General features: G+C 34.5%; 1 protein-coding gene across 1 annotated transcript in view; it reads right to left on the minus strand.

Moving 5' to 3' along the window:
• Positions 1-22,048, minus strand: part of MDGA2 (MAM domain containing glycosylphosphatidylinositol anchor 2) — an 800,528-nt gene that overhangs the window by 206,017 nt on the left and 572,463 nt on the right. Inside the window, exon 7 of the mRNA XM_045900785.3 lies at positions 11,570-11,899. Within this exon, the coding sequence (XP_045756741.2) occupies positions 11,570-11,899 (330 nt within the window). The remainder of the gene's footprint in view (positions 1-11,569; positions 11,900-22,048) is intronic.

Consider the following 22,048-nt stretch of genomic DNA (forward strand, 5'->3'; position numbering starts at 1 on the left):
ATAATCTTTTATTTTAAAAATAGATATTCATAATTCATAAATATCCCAAAATTACATCACCAAAATTCAAGTTGTAATGATTTTCTAAATTTATTTAATCTCTTTCCTAACTTCACTGATATGCCACAATGAAGGATGAGAAATTAAGACTATGAAAATTAATGAGGTCCTTTTACTAATAAAATATATTCATTTGTAAGCATATTCTTTAGGGAAAATTCTTTGCATTAATGGTAATTCTAATTTCTATTTTGGAGCTCTTGAAAGAAATAGCTTTGATGTAAAACATTCTAAACTGTAAAACGAAACCCACATACTACAAACAAAATTAAATCACTAAAATAATTGTTCTAGCTGATGCCAAAAGATCTAGGATTCTAGAGTTTTTGTTCCATAAGAGCAAAATGGTGAGCGAACTATTAAGTCTATGGATCTAGTCTCCATGGCTATTTCTATTCATTTCTCTGTTCCTCAGTTGATAATGGTAAATTGGTAGTGTCATCTACAAACATAAAATTCTGAAGTGTGACCATAATTACATAAATAGTACATATAATGTTACTTCCCACAATTCTCTTCTCCTATAGGCAAAAGATCCAGAGTGAGTTTTGGTAGTATAGCTTTAAATAATATATCCTAATTTATATTCCACCCTTAAATAAAAATTTGATGGAGACATTTATTGTTCATCAGTTAATGACTATATTGTCATAAGATTTTCTTTAACTGTAGTAAATTATTGATAGTTATAGTTTTAAATGCAAATTATGAAACTAATGGTGTTCAGTCCTCAGATTAGAGAAACTTAAATTTAGTAATTTAAAATTCAAATAGTTCCAATGTCCCCATTGCTTGCATTTTAAAAGGATGAAGAGTATAGGACGCGTAAGTTGGGTATTCTTTCGTATTTCTCATTGACCTGTTCTTATCTTAATGTAATCCAGGAATTTCAAAAAGTGTTTAACTTTGCCAAATGAAGAAAATACTCAACACTTAGAATAGTAATTATACAATAGCTAGTTGACTACTGTTAAACTATAACCTGTAAGGTAGAAACTTTGTTTTGACTTTTGGGGGAAAGAAGGGCATTTTAAGATGAATAATTGGAAGAAAACTATGAATCCAATGTTATTTCCATAATTACAGAGATTCAATTTTATGTGAGAAAATTCTAATTACAAACATGATTAATGTTTATTGAACTATTATAGAAAATAGGAAATTAATTAAATGCAGCAAATCTTTGCATTTATGTCCTCCCCAAAAAAATAAATAGCAAAAACACTGATACAATTCATGCTTCTCAAAACAACTTATAACTTACTAATAAGGCCAACTAAAACCATTTCAAATATTCCTTATCACTCCTTTAAATTATCTTATTGCAAAGAGAATTACTGTAAATGTTACTTTCTATAAATCTCTCTCTCTGTCTCCCCCTCCATTCCACCCTTCCTCTCTCCCTCCCTCAATCCACAATACTTTCACTTGAAGGAAAATTAGAGTTGCTTCCATTATCAAAATCCATGCATCATTATTAAAGTATCTGGGACAAATGTAATCTTTCACAAGCCTCTTCATGATGATGAAGAGGTATTAAATGCCCTAAAGATGCTGCAAATACATAGTTTTCCCCTGGATATTCCCTTGTTCCACACAAATTGAGGAGCTCTTTTCCCTTGATTTCCATTGACCACTCTTTTTCTCATTTTCTTCATGGTTTTTGCTTTTTTCCAACATTTCCTTGGATATCTTTTATCTTTGCTTTATAATCTCTCCTTGGGTAAGATCATCTACTTCTAATTAATGCAACTGCTTGTGAAATCATGTTTTACTCATGACCTTTCTCCTGGTCATCAAACTTGATTTTTTAATTGGTCACCAGAAACACAAGGATGTCTTATCAACCCCTCAGCTATAAATAGTCCCAAATCAATTTGTCCTCTTAAATCTCTCCCACAACTAAAAATCTTTTACTCAGAACATGGCATTACCATATTCTAAGAACTTGGGTATAACATTTTGGAATCACAGAAGCACAATATACTTTGGAAGGGATAGAAGAACTTATAGAAGTAAATAGTTTTCCACTATGTGTGTTTAATACCATTTGCACATATATGTGTGTGAATTTGGGTCAGAATCTTTGTCCTAATATAATCTTACATAGAAGTCCTAATATAAGAGAGATAAAGGCTTAGCTCTGAATGAAGTTGAAAAAAAAAGTGGGGGGTAAATTCTCTCTGGTTATTTACTGTCCCTCTGCAGTGCACTAGCCCTTGAAAATATTTCTCCCAAATCCCTAGTTGTCATTAGAACACCATTTAAAAACCACTTACCCAGTTGATCCCTTTATTCTACTGATGAAAAATTTTGAGGTGCAGACAGACCTAAGGTCACAAAGCTATTAAGTGGCAAAAATGGGTCTGGCCCTAAGTCCATGAGCTCTGGACATGCTCATAACATACACTGCCTGAGGTCAGTCAGGCTCTCTTACACTGACTGGACACCATTGGCCACTGACTAAACTGTCCTTAACGGGAGAGGTTATGAGGGCTGATTCCTATCAATCTCTTCAGCTGAATAAATAGTCCTCCCTTCACCCCTCCAATCTGTACTTTTTTTTTTAAATGTTCCTTTTTTCCATTCTATTTCCTCAAACTCTTCCTTAAAAATATTCCAAAGCTATAATGGAGAGATAAGGAATCTAAGATGCAAAGAGGCTTACTGACTCTTCAGATGACATTCCTGAGTGAAGCTCCTTCTTTTTCTATTACCTAAGTCTTCTGTTATCTTTCCTTATCTCAGGACACATCCACAGAAGATTGCCTATCCCCATCCCCATTGCCTTATCACTTCCTAATAAAATTTTTCTGTGCTCTCACTCTCACATTATCTCTAAATGAAACTGTTTCATTTCTCCACCATTCCTTCTCTGTCTCTTTTTGGAACTCTGAAGATTCATCCAATGACTAGGCACCCAAACACCAATCTGATCATACTGCCCCCTTGATAAAATCCTTCCATCATTCTTGATTGAGTGATTGAGATCTAATTATATTCATTTTCTTCTAAGATCTAGTGACATATAATCCTTATTTTTAATCTAGCTCAGATGCCACCTGCTCTATGAAACTCTTGCTGACCAGATTCAATAATTTCATCCTACATGTTTCTATATTCCTCTGATCGTTTGTAAAGTAACACTAGACTTCATCTGTTATTAAAGTTTTTCAAGTGTATTTCCACTAGGATATCAAATCAATTGTGAATGAGATCCTATCCATTTTTAATTCTTCCTATATTTCCTTTCCTATAGTGGTTGTTGAATAAAACTTTTTTGGATTGAATGTGCACTATGTTTCATGAATTAATCCCAGACTTGCAGGTGACAGCTATAGTTAATTTCTCTTTGCCCTATTAGGACACTTGGCTTTATTCTGCTTGCCCTGTCAGTTGACCTTGCCTCTCAAATTTAAATTTCCAAGCCTCCATCTTCCTCCACCCAGGGCAGTTTTTTTAGGCTGAGAAACTGTGACATAAAGGTCAGATATACCAGATGGAAGGAAAAAATACTGATAATGAGCCATAAATACTGTGTACATTTCTTGTGGTGGTGTCCCTATTTCCATTAAGAAAACTTCAGAAATTTCAGGAGGTTTCTGTAAAGGTCTTTGCCTTAATTTTGTGTGATTTAACAATTTCTCTCTTAGGTCATTCATCACATTTTAATATGGTACTTGGTAAGCCTTATGAAGGTACCTTTAACCTTAAAAATATTCAAGCATGGGTTTTTGACTATTTGAATGGTTGTTATCAAAGACAACACAGAATTAGACATAAGTCCAAATGCTACAATCTCTATTAATGCTACCTGAAACTAAATGACAATAATGGTAAGAGGGAATGCAAGTAATAATATTTGATATGGACAACTGATATTTTCTTAAACTTACTTAAGAGCGAGTATAAACATCTTTAGAAAACTTTGCTATTTCTACTAATTTTATTATCTTAAACATACAATCTAAATAAAAGCCATAGTAGTTATATGAACACAGATTCCAGACAAGTTCCCTAGCTACTCCTAACACTTCTAGATTGTTGCATTTACATGTCTCCTTTGCAGAAAACCTGCATCAGCCACTGAACAGTGCAAGATTCACATAAGTGAGCAGAAGAAATAATTCCAAATTATTAAATAGTTTTTAAAATGAAAACTTTTAATTTAAAGAGTAAAACTTACTTTCAAGTAAGCAATGTTAAGCATAAAATATTCTTCTTGGTAAAATTTACTATACCTAAATATGAATTCTATAGGCATGCCCATCATACAGGCTACCAGTAATACCATCCTTTACTGAAAGCACAGATGAAAGGAATTAGGTATCTCTATGAGTATGCATAGCCCAATATTTCCTAAGGAACGTTCTGTGTATGAGGTGATTAAAAACAGTATGTTGCAGTTCAGTGTCTCTCTCAGAAATTCACAACGTACAACAGCAATTTAAGGCTCTAAGTACCACAGTAAAGATATATGCTAGCCACATTTAGTTCCAGTCCCAACACTGTAAGAGAAGAGAACAGTCAATGAGAAGAAAGTGGGAAAGGCTGTAGAAGAGATAATTCACTGTTTTTTAAAGCAACAGTCTCCCTACTGACACACTGCTCAGAACGCAATGCTGCTTTCTGGCCCATATCAAGGACAGATATAATACCCCTTCCAATAAGCACCAGAGTCAGCTGAGAGAGGAAGCTTCAGCACTGAGAGTAAATTTAGTCTGTACGAACCAGTCCTGCCTGAGGCCAGTGTGAAAAGTGGCCAATCAGCCATTCAGAAAAAAGCAAACTGACCCCGTAATCAGGAGACTCTGAAGTTCAGAGTGTGCCTCATTTTTTTAAAGTTGTGTTTTTTTCACTGTCTCCTCAGCCATTCAAAGAAAATTTTTTAAAAATGTAGACATGGATGGAACTAGAGGGTATTATGCTGAGCAAAATAAGTCAATCAGAGAAAGACATGTATTATATGATCTCACTGATATGAGGAATTCTTAATCTCAGGAAACAAACTGAGGGTTGCTGGAGTGGTGGAGGGTTGGGAGGGATGGGGTGGCTGGGTGATAGACATTGGGGAGGGTATGTGCTATGGTGAGCACTGTGAATTGTGTAAAACTGTTGAATCACAGATCTGTACCTCTGAAGCAAATAATACATTATATGTTAAAAAAAAAAAAGATAGTAGGAAGGGAAAAATGAAGGGGGGGAAATTGGAGGGGGAGATGAACCATGAGAGACGATGGACTCTAGAAACAAACTGAGGGTTTTAGAGGGGAGGGTCATGGGGGGATGGGTTAGACTGGTGATGGGTATTAAGGAGGGCACATATTGAATGGAGCACTGGGTGTTATACGCAAACAATGAATCATGGAACACTACATCAAAAACTAATGATGTAATGTATGGTGATTAACATAACATAAAAAAAAAAAACTATATTGAAAATTAGTAGCCCAGCCCAGAGATGGAGGGGGTGGGAGGGATGGGGTGACTGGGTGACAGACATTGGGGAGGGTATATACTATGGTGAGCGCTGTGTCTTGTGTAAGACTGATGAATCACAGACCGTACCCCTGAAACAAATAATACATTATATGTTAATTAAAAAATTTTTTAAAAATGTAGAAACAGATACAAGATAGGTGGAAGAGGTCATAACCAGAATAGAATGGCAGCAGAAAATACTGTATGTTAGGAATGAGACTTGAGCAATTTCAAGTAATCTCAGGAGACCCTGATGTATAATTCTAGAACTCGGACCGCTCTAGCAGACAATGATCAGCTTAACAAGGGACTCAAGATATACAAATGAATGAGGAATAGAGAAAGATTGAGATTCTGCGTCAATCTATAGAAAATATATTAATGGTTGTATACACAAATAACAGTTATTTGTGGGTTTAACTGAGTTTCCTAATATGTCCACGGAATTCAGTTTTGTTATTATTTTAATTCTTAATAGAGTTCCAAAATCTAGGTTAGAGATTAGCACACCATGGCCTGTGAACAAAATATGGCCCACCACCTAATTTTGTAAATAAAGTTTTATTGGAATATAGCCGTGCTCATTCATTTTATTGTCAGTGGCAGCTTTCCCACTGTAATAGCAGAGTAGAATAGTAGCAACAGAAACCACATATCCTACAAAGCCGAAAATATTTACTATCTGGCCCTTTACAGAAAAAGATGGCTGGCCTCTGTTCACCATTAATTCAGAGGTTATGGATTGAACTTCATAATTTTGGAGTCAAGGAAGAAAATGATTTTTTCTGGGTCCAGTAATTTAGGAAGCAATTACATAACTTCTGACTGCATGGAAGCTTCCTCTGATCAAAGCACTGTCAGATCTTACATGTGTGGGTTTTACTTACGGCTTCCTGTTACATAAAAGGATCTATCATTCACCTATAGTCATTCTACAGAACTTAGTTTTAATCAGCAGAATTTCATGAGTTGCTAATCTTCCTTAACTGGAAAAGGGCAAAGAAGCAAATCAGTGAATTGGACTTAATTATATTTTTCTTTTGCCTTCCAGCTCATTAACTATTCTTATTAGTTGTGTACCACCTCCCTACGTTATCAAGAACTTTTATTTCACTGATGTGAATACTTGTACAGACATTTGTTAATCATCACAATTATAGTAACCAGTCAGGTACTCAGCAGCAAAGCTAAAATTTCTTTCTTTTTTTTTTTTTTTTGAGATTTTTTTTTTTTAATTTATTTGAGAGAGAATGAGAGACAGAGAGCATGAGAGGGAGGAGGGTCAGAGGGAGAAGCAGACTCCCCGCCGAGCAGGGAGCCCGATGCGGGACTCGATCCCGGGACTCCAGGATCATGACCTGAGCCGAAGGCAGTCGCTTAACCAACTGAGCCACCCAGGCACCCGCAAAGCTAAAATTTCAAACTGATTTTCTCACTTGGTCACCTCTGTGCACCTATGCTTATGTTGTTGCCTCTGCTTTAATTCCCTAAGTGTAGTTCAATTTTCTGCTATACAAAATGCTCCTGTGTTCTAATGAGCGAGGAAAAAAATAATCAGATCTGTATTGAGTCTTCTGCTCTATTTGCCCACCAGATGTCTCACCTTGGGAATTCCGCCCAGTCTCACAGTTTATATTTTTGAGCATGATGCAGATGCTTCTGTGTTTCCTATAAACCTATAAGTTTGTCAGGTCATGCAGAGGAGAACATGCAAGCTAACAAGTACCTAAAGACTTTGCCACAGAACAACACTGGAGGAAGCAATGGAATATTTTTCGGCAAACCTTCTGAAAATTAAATATCTATAATAACAATTGTATTTGTTCAAATGAATAACAATCAGGTGAAAATAATTTAAGGGTTGATTTTAAGTGTTGCTGAAATTTTAGGCTTAAATTCACATGCATTTTTCGGCGTGGAAGATTTTCATTTAACAAAATTGAATTGTAACAATGAGAATTTCAGAAGATTTATTTTTAACTGATAAGTTACTATAAATTAATTAATTAATTCCATTAATATAACTTGCTTATATTAATATCAATTAATATTAATCCTATAGTAAAAGCAGAACATGAAGAATCACCTAATATCCCTGGGACTTTCTTCATCCTGTAGATTTTGCCAGCTGTCCCCTCCCTCCACTGTCTCTATCACAATGCTACTTCCATCAAGATTTAATTCAAATGTCATTATCCTCTGAAACTTTCCTGGGCCAATATTGAAGAAAACATTCATAATTACTACAGAAGTCTGATCAAATTTAAGTACAGCTTCCTTCCCACTATATACTGGGCCTAATTTCTATGTCATCTGATAACTTAGATAGTAAAGTCCTTATGAGCAAGGCCCATTTGTCCATCATCATATGACATGGAACCAGAAACAGAGCAATAATGCAGTAGAAGAATCTGCCAGAAACATGGATTTTGAATCAACAAAACAACAAATACTTACAATAAAATAATTTGAACGTTTATAGAGTTAGGACAAAAAAAAAGCTAACGTTGAATTAATGTGGAAATAAGATATAATCTATCATCACATATCATAGTTTGTATTATTCAACCAAATGTATGAGACAAACTCCAAAATACATGTAGCCTTTCTCTTCAGTTTTTCTAAAATCAAATCATTATGTTTTAAAAATATTAATAATTCTGTAAACTAGGATTTACCTGGATTTACTCAGGATTACCTTCCTGAAATATTTTATATTTTAGTTTTAAAAGTCCTCCAAAGTATATCTAGAGATGTGGCTGTCATTTAAAAAAAAAAAAAAGGTTTTCTAACTGTATTAGGCAGAAGTGCCTTATGGGGCCTCACTCTCATCTTAATAAATTTCTTATATGTCTCTTAAACATGGGAGCAACTAGGATTCAATGTAAGATTTTGTATGACAAACAAAAGGTTTAGGGTTTTTTTTTTAAGTTTAGGATGTCACCCTAAATAGCGTACATTTAACATACAGAAAATGTCTAACACATAACAAAATTACTGACCACTTGGTCAATCCCAAATTCCCTAAAATAGTAATAATAGAACTAGCAAATCCAGAATCTAAGAGGTCCCCCACATATTTACTTATATCTTAACAGTAGTTTCTTCCTCTTCGACTTTACTCGTCCAATCTGTGGGAATCTCCTCTGAATCTTCCTGTGTGGGTCACAGAATTAATGGAGTCCAAGATTTTCCTCCATGTTATAGTCTGCTCATTCTCACTGTTCAAACTCTAGCCCCAGGAATATCTCCTGTATTTCATATTAAAGCACTGCTTTAAGTGTAGTCTTCTACTATGTGAGGATGAAAATAATTTTTTCGATACCAGTTGGATCACACAATCTCAGATCTATAAATCTTTATATTATAATCTGGTATTCCATTCTATTGTAATCAAAACAGAACATCAAAGCTAGATTTGGCATAAAGATAAAATATGTGATTACCTTCAATGACTCATCCTTTGGGTTAAACATCTTCTCCAGGCCTTTCTATCAGAATACAATCCCCTGCTCAGGCCACCAGCCCCATGACCATGCCACCTATGCAGACTCACTTGGAAGGGCCCTGCGCTTAAATTAATGCTTTGATGTTGCCATCGTGAAATTCTTAGCAAGTTCTGAACAAGAGGTCTGCTTCATATTTTCACTGGACACCACAAATGATGGAACCATTCCTGCCCCTAAGAGTGATAACATCTTAAATCACAGTATAAATTGGTATGCTGAACAACTTTTCTTAAAGTCAGTAGGGAATTACAAGAGCAGGAAGAGAGATGCCAAATGCCTATGTTTCAGAGGAAACAGGAGGAAAGAAAACCTAGAAAGGAAAGCTACGTGAATAAATTAGCTCATTTCTTTATTTAATCATTACCTTTGCATACCTTCGAAGTACCATGTATTGTTCCAATGCAGAAATTACAACAATGAACAATACTGACAAAGACCCAGGCTTCAGGGAGCTTCCACTCCAAGGAGGAGACAGATAATAACCAGGTTTGTCTAAGATGGGTGGGGGACAGCAAAGGGGAGTGTTTTGAAAGAGGACTTCATATTATCTCTTTTATCTCTAGTGTTGCTACTTTTGGTAACCAGATAGAATAATAATCATTTAAGAAATTTTACTCATTACAAGTAAACTTTTATTACTAAGAGGCATTTCTCGAATATATTCTGCTTTTCTGATCATTTTTTGGCATTTTTCTTTTAGGATTTTTAGAAAGTTCACGAATCAATGCTAATTATCTTCTCTGCCATTTACAGTACAGAGTTTGAAGTGGGTAATGTAAGTCGTATACTAACTAATTTTGTAGATATTATATAATGCTCCTTTCTTCTGCCCATTCTATGCTTCCTCTTTCGTCTAAGTTTAATGTTGTATGAACTGTGCTATCATCAGACAAGCCTGTTTCAAAAGCAGCCTGAATTATTTGGATCTGGGTTTGTGTCACTGGTTCTGAAAACAACAGCAATGACAAGCAAACAAAAACATGCAAACAAGCAAACAAAAAAGCAATGCTCATAATTCTGGAAAATCGCCCCTCATACATAAGGACAGATAATCCTGGATCTTACAAAATTGTTGTCATTCTGACAGGAAATACCACTGTGGGATATCACCTAGCACACTAACGTAGGCAATCAATGGATATTTGTTGACTGAATGAAAAATTCAATGAATGATGACCAAGCACATCAAGAGCTTTCTATTAGATATCCTAAAATGAGTCCATCTCCTGGTGCTAGCACTGATTTGGAAATAAAGGTTAGATAACAGTTATTAGTCAAATAGTTATTATTATTATCAATTATTATTATTTTTCCTAGAAAGGGATATCTGTTCAAACACAAGTAACTCTCATCACTCTAACCTCCTTTTACATTAACGGTAGCTGATAAAAATGGACTCTCTCTTAGAAATAATACAGAATGTGAAAAGTAAGCACATTTGGTCAGCCTGAAGAATGGACTTAATATCCCTTAAGGAGTAAAATCAATCCAGCATGCACTGCAACTTAGAATCATGAGAAGATACAAAATCACAGGTCAATCCATTACTGGATGAAAGTCAAAATGCTACCTGACTGGAAAGGAAAAGCCGTTTAAATGTTCTCAAAACAGTATGTCTGCCGGCTACACGTGTGCTCTATGTTTTCAACACATTATTATTCACCCTCGAATTATATAGAAATCCTAAATTGAAATTCGGTCTGGTAACAAGCTGGCAAAACAAATAAAGTGTTGTCTGGATGCACACTGATTGTAGTTCACAGAATCACAGGGCTTTAAAACATCCTAAGAGGTAAGCTAGCATGTCCTCCCATGCCATAATCCTATAATTTACCTCATCTATACATTTAATTGAGAGAAAATGGGTAACATTTTTCATTTCTAACTTTAAAAGAAGGAATTTCACTCCAATATATATTTTTTTATTTAATCATTCTCATTGTGAAGAGATTCTATCAAAACATTCTTCAGAAAGTTATATCTGATTACAAGTTTAACACCTTTATTGTTGGTTTTCATTGGTGGAAAATACACTTCTTATAAATCTGTATTTTCTTCTTAGGATTAAATATTTTGTTTGTTTAACATTTCCAAAATTTGTCTTAGCTCTTTAGGCATTTGTTGTTTAACTTTATTAATTAATATAATTTTAGAGTCTATAGAGGTTTCCTAGTTAATTAAAAAAAAACTGTTATTATTTAATCTGGAAGCCTATACCTATCATCGCCAATGTTATTACTTTTATTTTCAGTATTTCTATAAAATCTCATGTAAATCTAAATCAAAATAGAAATAACAAATAGAAATAACAAAAATAGAAATCTCATGTAAATCTAAATCAAAATAAAAATATCACTTTTAACGTGATATTTATTGGGCATTCAGAATGTTAGATTTTGGTTTTAGGAAACTTAAAGAATAAGAATGAAGTCTTAGCATGGCTGAAGACTTTTGTTTGCTAAACATAAAGAAATTATTCTCAATGTGAACATCTTTTGTATCACAAATATGCTTCTTACCTGTGCTGCTGGATATATTAACATCAATACTGATATCAGATATTCCTCCTCCCTTCAGAGATGCTACACATGTGTATGTCCCAAAATCCGTGAATTTTAAATCAATGATGTCCAAGTTTGTCGTTCCCGGGGAGACATCCGGATCAGTCTGTGTAATAACCATCCGCTCAGAACTTCTTAATGGGCGACCATTTTTAAACCAACTAAATGTTAACTCCTCAGAAGGAACAGCTTCTACTTGGCAAGATATTTTCACCTCACGCCCAATCTGGATGTTGTCATCTTTGTGATAAGGATCTGGTGTGATCCAAAATCGTCCTTTTTTTAATGCTAAAACATAAAAGTTCCATAAGTAGTTAGTGTTACTTCCACAATGTTAAAGATTCATTCACTTAGGTAATCATCTCTGAGCTGAAACAAAGTAAAACAAAATGAAATAAAATGTATATATGTTTCTTTGTTATTCCTAGGTAGGGTGCATGTTGATAAACCTCATTCAAATAATCTGGAAATATCTGAAGACCTAAGTCACTTAGAGACTCTAAGCAGTGATTTTTATAAATTGGGTAATATCTTCCAGTGACATAAAAGATGATTTAAGTCTATATGTGATACTTAAACATTGTTGCCATTGAATTTTGAACAAATGATGCAACTTGTTTATATAACATCATTAAGTATTAGAGTTAAAAGTAATAATATGGATCATTAAGCCCAATTCGATATCTATGCCATCCCTTAATGAGGGCACAATTTCCCAGACAACTCAAATATTGCACAAATGTCAGATTAAAGAAAATTCTTCTACGATTTTATCTACGTGCTGACCAAAACTAGTTTGGTAAGAATTGAGTCAGTTCACATTCATAATGCATTTTCATAGATTGAAATAATCTGAATTGAAAAAGAAAACTGTTTTCAAAACATTTGCTGTGACTGTTCTATTCCACCATACATAGATGTTTCCAGTTGAAACTGTTTGCTGGCTCTCTCATGCAGATGGCCAGAGGAACCTCTCGGCAGATGGTTTGGAAAACATGCTGTGTCTGTATCCTAACAGCAGTGCTTTCTGGGTGCAAGGTCAGTACTGTTCTCACAGCCTGGGTCAGCAGTGATGACTACCAGAGGCTTCTGGAGGAGCATCTACTGGTCTCCTAAGGGCGCCAGTTCTGAACTTTGAATGATACTGTGGGATTCAATAAACAATAGGGTTTGTTCCTTTTCCTGGCAGTGATTCTTAGACACACATTCTTCTCTTTACTAACATCCTATTCCTTTCCCTTTCCCTTTATATCACTTTATATCCCTATATGACAATATGTAGCATATGTGTGGCAACATAATTATTAGAATAAAATATTGACCATTCACTTTTACCATCAAACCATATATAAATGACACTGGCAAAAATGACGTGAATTTAGAAGACCCACAGATAGTGGAGGCCTTCTAACTGCATTCTGGGTAACCTTTGCTGAGTTTAACCCGATTTTCCTTAGTTCATTCCATTAAGGCCAGGAAATACCATGGAAATCTATAGAACTACATAAGAATGCACTAGAGCTTAATGCAGTTTTAATCTTAAAAATTTTTTTAAATTTTTTTTACTCGTCAGCCCCAAATATTTTCATCTGCTTTTTTGTTTGCATTTTAGTGAGGAGAGATAAATGAATATCAAAAATGATGTTTATATCTTTCTTTTTATTCAAGAAAAATGTATAGGGCTCCTGTTCATGACTAGGTACTAGATAAGGCCCTTATTACACACGATGAACAAAGTAGACATAACCCTTACCCTCATATATTGGTACAGCAAATTGTGTACTCATCGATTACAGTCCGATTTATCCATCCAAACTTTATGATACTCATGTCCAGAAAAACCACACTCTACGTAGTATATATTAGAAGTTTGAAGAAATTTGATTGTCAGAGAATCCTTTAAAATATTATTTAGAAGGGGTGCCTGGCTGGCTCAGTTGGTAGAGCATGAGACTCTTGATCTCAGAGTTGTGAGTTCTAGTCCCACATTGCATGTAGAGATTACTTAAAAATCTTAAAAAATATATTGTTTAGAAAAGATGCAAAGCTTCAATCTTAATGAAAACACCAAAAAACAAATATTTAAATCACATTCTTCTATTGTTATTCATTACATTTTTCCACAATAAAATGCAACTTATGAACCTTACTTATTTCTAACCCTATCTTTATCTGTACATGATTGTAAATGAAATTAGGAGAAATTATGTCATTCTATTATCCAATGCCATACATTTATATTTTTATTGGCACTGAAATAAGACTTTGTATCTAGGAAGATAAATGTGCTGAAAATGCCTATATTTGGCTATTATATTTGGTATATAATATTGTGCACATATAATTCAAATGATTAAATTTCTGTAGCACATTGTGCACATGTAATTCAAATGTAATTCAAATGCAATTTTTTAAGATTTTATTTATTTACTTGAGAGAGAGAGAGCACACGAGAGAGTGAGGACAAGCTGGGGGAGAGGCAGAGGGAGAGGGAGAATCAGACTCCCCGCCGAGCAGGGAGCCCGATGCGGGGCTCCATCCCAGGACCCTGAGATCATGACCTGAGCCAAAGGCAGATGCTTAACTGACTGAGCCACCCAGGCACCCCTGCAATTAAAATTCTATAACACAAAGTAAACCATATCATGTAATATTTTTTCTTTGTCTTTTTTTTTTAAATTTTTATTTATTTGAGAGAGAGAGAATGAGAGAGAGCGAGTACATGAGAGGGGGGAGGGTCAGAGGGAGAAGCAGACTCCCTGCCGAGCAGGGAGCCCGATGCGGGACTCGATCCCCGGACTCCAGGATCATGACCTGAGCCGAAGGCAGTCACTTAACCAACTGAGCCACCCAGGCGCCCTTTTTCTTTTTTTTTAACAGTCCTAAAAAAATAGTATGTCAAGGAGCATTTACTTTTGTTAGCACCATAATATTCAAAAGAGTTTCCTCTTATTTGGTAAGAATTTTCCTTTTTCTATTTCTATAGAAAAATGATATGCCTAAATAAAAATTTTAAACAGACAATTCTTAATTTTCAAAATTTAAATGTATATATTAATTTATTAATAGCTTTATATGGAGATACAGTTAGAATAAATTTCATTCCAAAATTACGTTGGTGGCCATATACAAACAAAAATTCTGATGTTTTAGTGACTACCATTTATTAACTAGGCAGTTACTATTCTCTAGCTCTGTTCCCTGCGTAGTGACATATTAAACTGATACTGCTATTGAGAGAACTGAAAACTCATTAGATTAGATAGACTTAACAAAAACAATCCAAAACCACGGATTTAAAAAACCAACAACATAAAATCACAATATATATTATGTGTTACAAACTGCTTTATTCATGGAAAATAACTTTCAAAATCCAAAGTGAAAAAAAAATTAAAGATTATAAATCTAATGATTAATAAATAAAATTCAATATGATATACAACTATATTTTTTTATAGAAAGCAATATCAAGTGGGCTTTTAAAATGAACTCATTGCTACAAATACGTGCTTTTCTCAGTATCAGACCACTCTATAACTTGTCCAGTGTCAATAGCATTAGTCTTCCAAATGACAGATTCTAAAAAGGAAGAGGGACAAGTCAGTCTGGCAAGTGAGCTAAAGTTAAGGAACATCAGAGTAAGTAGCATGGATCATTTGACTGGAGAGCCATCTCACTGAGTTTGTTTTATGTTACCCTATAACAGAACACCTACTTTCACATACAGAACAGAAAAGCTCTAAGGAAAAAGAAATCCTGCGCGTGCGTGCACGTCACCATCTCTAGTAAGTGCAATTAAATTTATTTGATTTTCTAACTTCGGCTTTTCAGAAAACTAAAAGCATGGCTCTGTCAACTAAGCACAGGTACATTAAGATCATGAAACCTAAGTCTAGTTTTTCATTTCTATGTGGTCCAATATAGGCAATTTAATTTTTATGGGTCAAGTGCATCATTTATAAAAATAGGAGGTGATAGTATTAGGCTCCCTCTGAGACCCACTGTGAGAAACAGCTTATTAGCAATAGTGTAGAGCTTTGAAAATATAAAGTGTTTAATATAGTTAATCAACTGGGAAGCAGGTTTCTTCGTTTATAATTAAACACTCTTTTTCAGCGAATAATTTACAATAGTTCACGCAATGTTAATTTAAAGTCATTTGCTGCTAACCAGTTAAGATTTCAAATGCTTAAAATCAATCTGCGATTAGTACCAGAGTATAACAAGAATCCAATAGACATAACAAGACTCTATAGAACTAAAGAAATTCTACGTAAAAAGAAAGGAGAAATCCCTTTTCCCAAATGCAATTTCTTAGTCTGACTATTGAAAATCCCCTAACACCAGCCTGAGAGAACATTAGATTTAGCTTAATGTATCATAAATTGTGATGGATGAACCTCAAAAGGTACTTGTTTAGTCTGGCAGTTCATGTAAAGAATTGGCATCAAGCTGAGCCTCTGTTTTGGATAATCAGTTTAGAAACACTGCCAAATAACCCATAGCCCCGTTTTTTTAATATTGTGAGAACTGAATACAATCTTGGCCCACATTCACTTTTGACAAGTTACTCGTGAGGATATTCTAGCTGCACTTAAAGGTGCTCTGCGAACAGAATGAAACCAGTGTATTAAAGCAAGGCCCCTGCAAAGATCTGGGTGGGGCTTGCTGCTGACCTTTCCCTAGAGGTAAAAGTGTGTTTTTGCCCATGAATGTCTACAGTTCTGAAAAAGACTTCCATTATTTAAAATTAGATTACTTCTTGAGTTTATCTTTGAAAGAGAGACTACTGGCTTTGGAGAAGTCTGTGCCTGTGGCCTCCAGGAATATAAGCTCAATACAGATGAAGGCAAAGAGGAGGCTATGAGACTGTATCCTGCCTGTAACTACAGACTTAAAATTATGAAATGCACTGATGTTTGTCAAATGTTCTACAAGTATACAGCACACAGTAGTTCCAATAAAATATAATTTGTAGATAGAACAAAAAGTGATATTAAATTAAATGACATTAAACATGTTTTATATTTTTAATGAGGAAGCATCTCTTTGCAGATATGAAATATCAGATGTCAGCTTTTTAACCTCTGCTAAGAATCTCTCTTAGGAGAATGATGAGACGCAGAGTGACCACTGTCCACTCTTCTAAGTAGTTAAATTAGTTAAAAATCTCCAAGTATACCAATTCTTATAATATCAGTAGGATTCTGGACAACATGAAAACTGGATCTAGAAATCATTAATCATGTCATCAGACAAATAAAAAAATTGATTTTCTACTTATTTTCTGTTTAAGACAATAAAATATTTAAGTGGAAAACGAGTGTTTGCCAGTCCCACATGATGCCAATTGAATAAACAGTTGGAAATAAATTACATCGTCAAAGCAACTTAAGAAATAGCAAATGATAGTATATATAATGTCTTATTATAATTAGATGTCTGTCTTTCTTTTCAAGGAGACTGTGAACACCTAGGGAGTGGGGTCATGCCTTATTCTTCTTTATTGTTCCAAATTTTGAAGCTGGTTCCTTGGTACAGTTGGTATTCAAGAGCTTTTGTCAAATTTAATTAAAGCTGACATTTCAAAGCATTAACTTTACAAATTCCAATCGTTTCTATTCAGTATGATATGTCCATGTTAACTCTTCGTTTGGTGGTCCTGTGTTCTGAGATGCCTCAGGGCAGGAGGAATAGGATAGAGGAAAGAGAAGAGATTTGATGTCCTCTAAGGTTCAGGGCTTTTGTTGTGGGAGCAGAATGATACTTGATGAATAAACAGTATTAATATAGGGATGTATGTAAGGAAGGGGATTCTGTACAGAAAAACTCAGGAGACCTCATTCTATCACGGCCACTGACTAGCTAGTTATGTATCCTAGTCATATAATGTGTCGGGGACGTCAACTATTGAATGTAATATCTGCTACTCATCCCTCTTTTGTAAGGAGCCTGAATTTCATGCAAAAGGGCTTATTTACATGCTTTAGAGTTCAGTTGATAATCATTTCTAAGGAAAGATGAAAGAATGAAGAAAATTGACATTTAAGCACAGTTATATTATCTGAAATAGTATTGGCCAAAACATTTCAGAAAATGGTCAAGAGGGATCATGTTAAAAGAAAGCACAACAGATAAAGTTTGGGGGCTGACTGTATGAATAAAAGTTTGCTTTCCTGCAGAACTTCTCAGAGCTTTGAACATGTTAACACGCATACTGCAATACTCCTAGACAGGGTCTTAGTATATATTTTTAAAAACCTTTATTTATGGAACATCTTTCAGGACCAGTATCTCACAGAATAAAGTAAGAGAATCTATAAATTGATGAGAATCACCGAAAAGACTCTAAAACCAGATTCCATTCTTAATGTTTCAGGAATTTCCATTATGAGCATCACAAAATAATTGACAAGATGTGGTTCTTTTGTGAAAATAAAATTTATGACTGGAAAACTAAAGGAAAGGGAAATATCTTTAAGCTCAGATGTATCTAATGGCACACTGAAGTTATAAAACATATTTCAGAGCCATGTCATAAACCTATCTGCACCAACAGCAGTGTGTCATCTCTTTCCTTTTCCAGCCAACCAGCATTTAAAAAAATTTAATATATCAGTTTGTTCCTATCTTGGAAATGCACATTTTGGAATATGCAAATAACATTAAAAAGGAATTAAGTGTACTAGCTTCTATACAATTTGCAATTATTGATATAAATTAGTAAGGCTTAATCTAGCTCAGTTGCTTGAGGAAATAACAATATTTACTTATTTACACCTTATGTTGTTATAAAAAAGTACTTAAAATGTTATTATAAGAAGCAGTAAAGCTTCTAGAGGATGGATAGGAGTGGGGAGGCCTTTTTTTTGGTATATATTATTAGGAAAATTCGTATACTCACTTCCCTTTATCTAACAACTCCAATTGCCAATCTGTAGTCTGAATGAAAGTTCATTAATAATGCAAGAACAACAACAACAACAAAATCATTACACCCATTTCCTGAAAGTACTTTAAAATAGCACCCCTGATCATCTGAATACAGAATTAGATGCAGGAAGTTGGGGTTCTATTTAATTATGAAGTAGCAAGGCTCTATTTATTTTATGAATTTACTCAAAGCTAATTACTATAGTTAATCATTCAAATTGTTTAAGCAAAGTATGGTTGAATTTTAATAGTCTTTTAAATGTCCTTGCTCAATAAAATAACTGCAGGTAAGTATTTTGGGTAGGAATTAAAAGTAAGAAAGGATCTTTTAGGTAGGCACAAATTTTGCTTTTTGGTATAAATCCTACTTTGAGAAAAGGGAAAAGAAGTGGACTCAAATAATATCATTATCATTATGATTTTGCCATTCTTATCATTTCAGACCTAAATCATCAATCAATTACCAATTATCAATCAATTACTATACAATGTCCTAAATAAACACAAACATTTTCATACAATAGCTACAACATAAATGGTATTTGACAGCTTGTCTTTGCACCAGTTATCTGAATAAGAGAATATTAAGCAGCACAACTTACCTCCCTATGATGTCACAAATTAGCAGGTAGTTCGAGTTCACCTTTCCTATCAAATTTAATAATACCCTTTCACTATGAGAAATAAGAATGTATCCAGGGTGAATTATATTTTTTGTTAGTTTTTAAAGACCCAGGACTACAAACAGTTATCAAATGAAGTGCAGCTTTGAAAGACCTGTGCTAAATATAGTTCTTTTGAAGTCGTTTTGAAAATAGTACATCCTTAATATTTATGGAATCGATCACCTAGCAGTAAAAACTGGATGAAAACAATGAGACTAACTGAAACTAAAAATCTTTCTTTACCTTTCTTGTTTTCCTTATTTTGTGTCTCAAAGCTGGGGCCTTTTCCCTTTCTAAACTCTTTCTGCCCATCTGCCAACCTCTCTCACTAAACCCTGGTGCCCAGCATTCTTTTGGTTATCCACTTGCTTTTGAAATTTCAATATTTTCTGTTCCATATGCTATTTACTCTTAGAGTAGAAAATTATCTAGGTCACATCTAAACTTAGAAAAATTTCCTTAACCCTTCAAACTCTTTGTGGCATATTTCTTTAAAAAAAAAAAAAAAGTGAAACATCAGTTACTCTCGCTGTTTCATCTTGCACCCATTCACCTGGCCAGTTCACACACGGGTTTTACAGGTGCTATTACAGCATTGAAGACTCAAAGGTTAGCAATAACCTCTTAACCAATTAACATAATGATTTTTTCCAGTTCTTTTTCATTTTTATGTATCACTTACATTTTGTACTTCCTATCACTTTACGTTATTGACTCTTTCTTCCTTCTTGAAAATCTCTTTTTTACTGGTTTCTGTGACTGGCAAAATATGAGCTAATATTTATGAAAATAAATCAGCTGGCTTTGCTCACCTGCATCACAACTGTCATGGCATAATATCTAGTTCTTTTTAGTTCATTTGGATTTTATTATTCATTTATAGATGTAAAGCCAGTTTTTGTTGAGAAGGAAAGAATTTTTGTAACTTAGTTTGCCATAGTTGGAGGCCACGGATGTTTTCCTTAATCTTCTACCTTCCATTCTGCTGCCCATGTTCGGTGACATGAGATCACTGTTTGTTTTGTTCGTTTTGTTTCTTGATACACAAATATTATGACCAGATCCATGCACATTTCAATTTAAATTAAAACAATGGTTACATCATTTACATATATTCCTTCATTTTAACATTAAAGAGCAAGAAAAATAACCTGGGTATGTTAAATGACCAAGAAAAAAATATATTTGTATTCCCTAGAAATTTATATAAATTATCTATTTTAAAAAGATTTTATTTATTTATTTAAGAGAGAGACAGCATGAGAGAGAGCACGAGCAGGGGGGAGGAGCAGAGGGAGAGGGAGAAGCAAGCTCCCCGCTGAGCAGGGAGCTGGACTCGGGGCTCGATCCCAGGACTTGGGATCATGACCCAAGCCGAAGGCAGATGCCCAATCGACTGAGTTACCCAGGAGCCCATAAATTATCTGAACTATCTTCTCTTGTCCTGTGAGAATTTGAAGAGTCAATACCATTGATGAGACCAACTAAATATTCCCCTCAGCATGACCAAATATTAGACAGGTTTCCTCCTAACTCTAGGCCCCTGACCTCCCTTTTCTTACAGCTAAATTTACTTTTAGAAAACATGCAATTGTAAATTCTTTCTCTGCCCCTTTGAGATGTAAATCTCCTACAAGCCAGAATATCTTAAGAAATGTCCTTCTCAAGCATCTGGGAGCCATCCCTTTAAAAAGTAATCCTTAAAGAAGACAGTGCATCTATCTCCTAGTACTCTATAGGAGGGTAGGAGCCTAACTTTGAAAAGTGAAAGGACCATTCTGATGCACAGATGACTTAATCCCATTGACTGTCCTCCCTCCTAATACCTTCTAGTACTTTTCCATTAGCTCACTCCAGCATTTAAAAATCCTCTCACCTTTTGTTTCAGTGGAGTTGAGTTTAATCTATCTCCTCTATTCCAGTAGTCTTCACCCCTGTTTCAATAGTCTTGAATACAGTCCTCCTTGTTGTTTTATAACATGTCTGGTGCAATTTTTCTTTCACACCAATAGATGTAGTTGCAAGCATTATTGAAACAGATGAAAGTAGGATCATTCTAGAAAATTCACTGTGGTAAAGTTTCAAACACCAAGGAAATAATGCTTATGGTTACAACACACACACACACACAGTATGTTGTTAAAAGATGAAATGTTACATGAGTACAAGTGCATCTGAGGGTCACAGAGGTTAATTTAATCCCTTTATGAAGGCATGCTTCCTCCAAAGTGGTAAACCCTGTTTAATCTATAATACCCTGGAGGTGTAGAGTTTCTGGTACTAGACTCCAGGACAAGTATCTGGATTTGTGGGTTAACTAATAGATGACAGGACTGCTAAAATGGGGTAGAAGAGATGGGCTCTAAAACTAAGTAACTTTAATATATATGTTATAAAGAGAAATGCATAATAGTCACTTTCAAAATGTACCTCCTACTGGGTTTAGAAGTTTTTAAAGCAAATTTTAGAAATACATATTATAGTTCATTCTCTCTTTTTAATGAGAAAATTGTGGCATATAAGCAAGTGGCACACTGTCATTTTGATGGTGGCAGAGAAATGTTTTTATAGCCCATACAGTTGGTAGTTGGGCCATAAATTGGCTCTGATCTTTATAGGAACAAAAGCAAGGAAGGAAATACTAATTTCATATTTCATAGTTTCTGTGAGTTAAACATACTCCAACTTCTTAAACAAACAAAAAATGAAAAAAGAAAAGATTCCTGGTTCAAGATCTGAATGGAATCGATCTTCTGAACTTGTATAAACAAGACACACAATAAGCAACATTTTAAACCATACCTGTGGTGAACAGGACAATGTAATTCATAGGACT

This window comes from Mirounga angustirostris, unplaced genomic scaffold, assembly GCF_029215605.1.
Source record: "Mirounga angustirostris isolate CCGP_5_RB_7025 unplaced genomic scaffold, mMirAng1.0.hap1 SCAF_9, whole genome shotgun sequence".
Lineage (NCBI taxonomy): Eukaryota > Metazoa > Chordata > Mammalia > Carnivora > Phocidae > Mirounga > Mirounga angustirostris.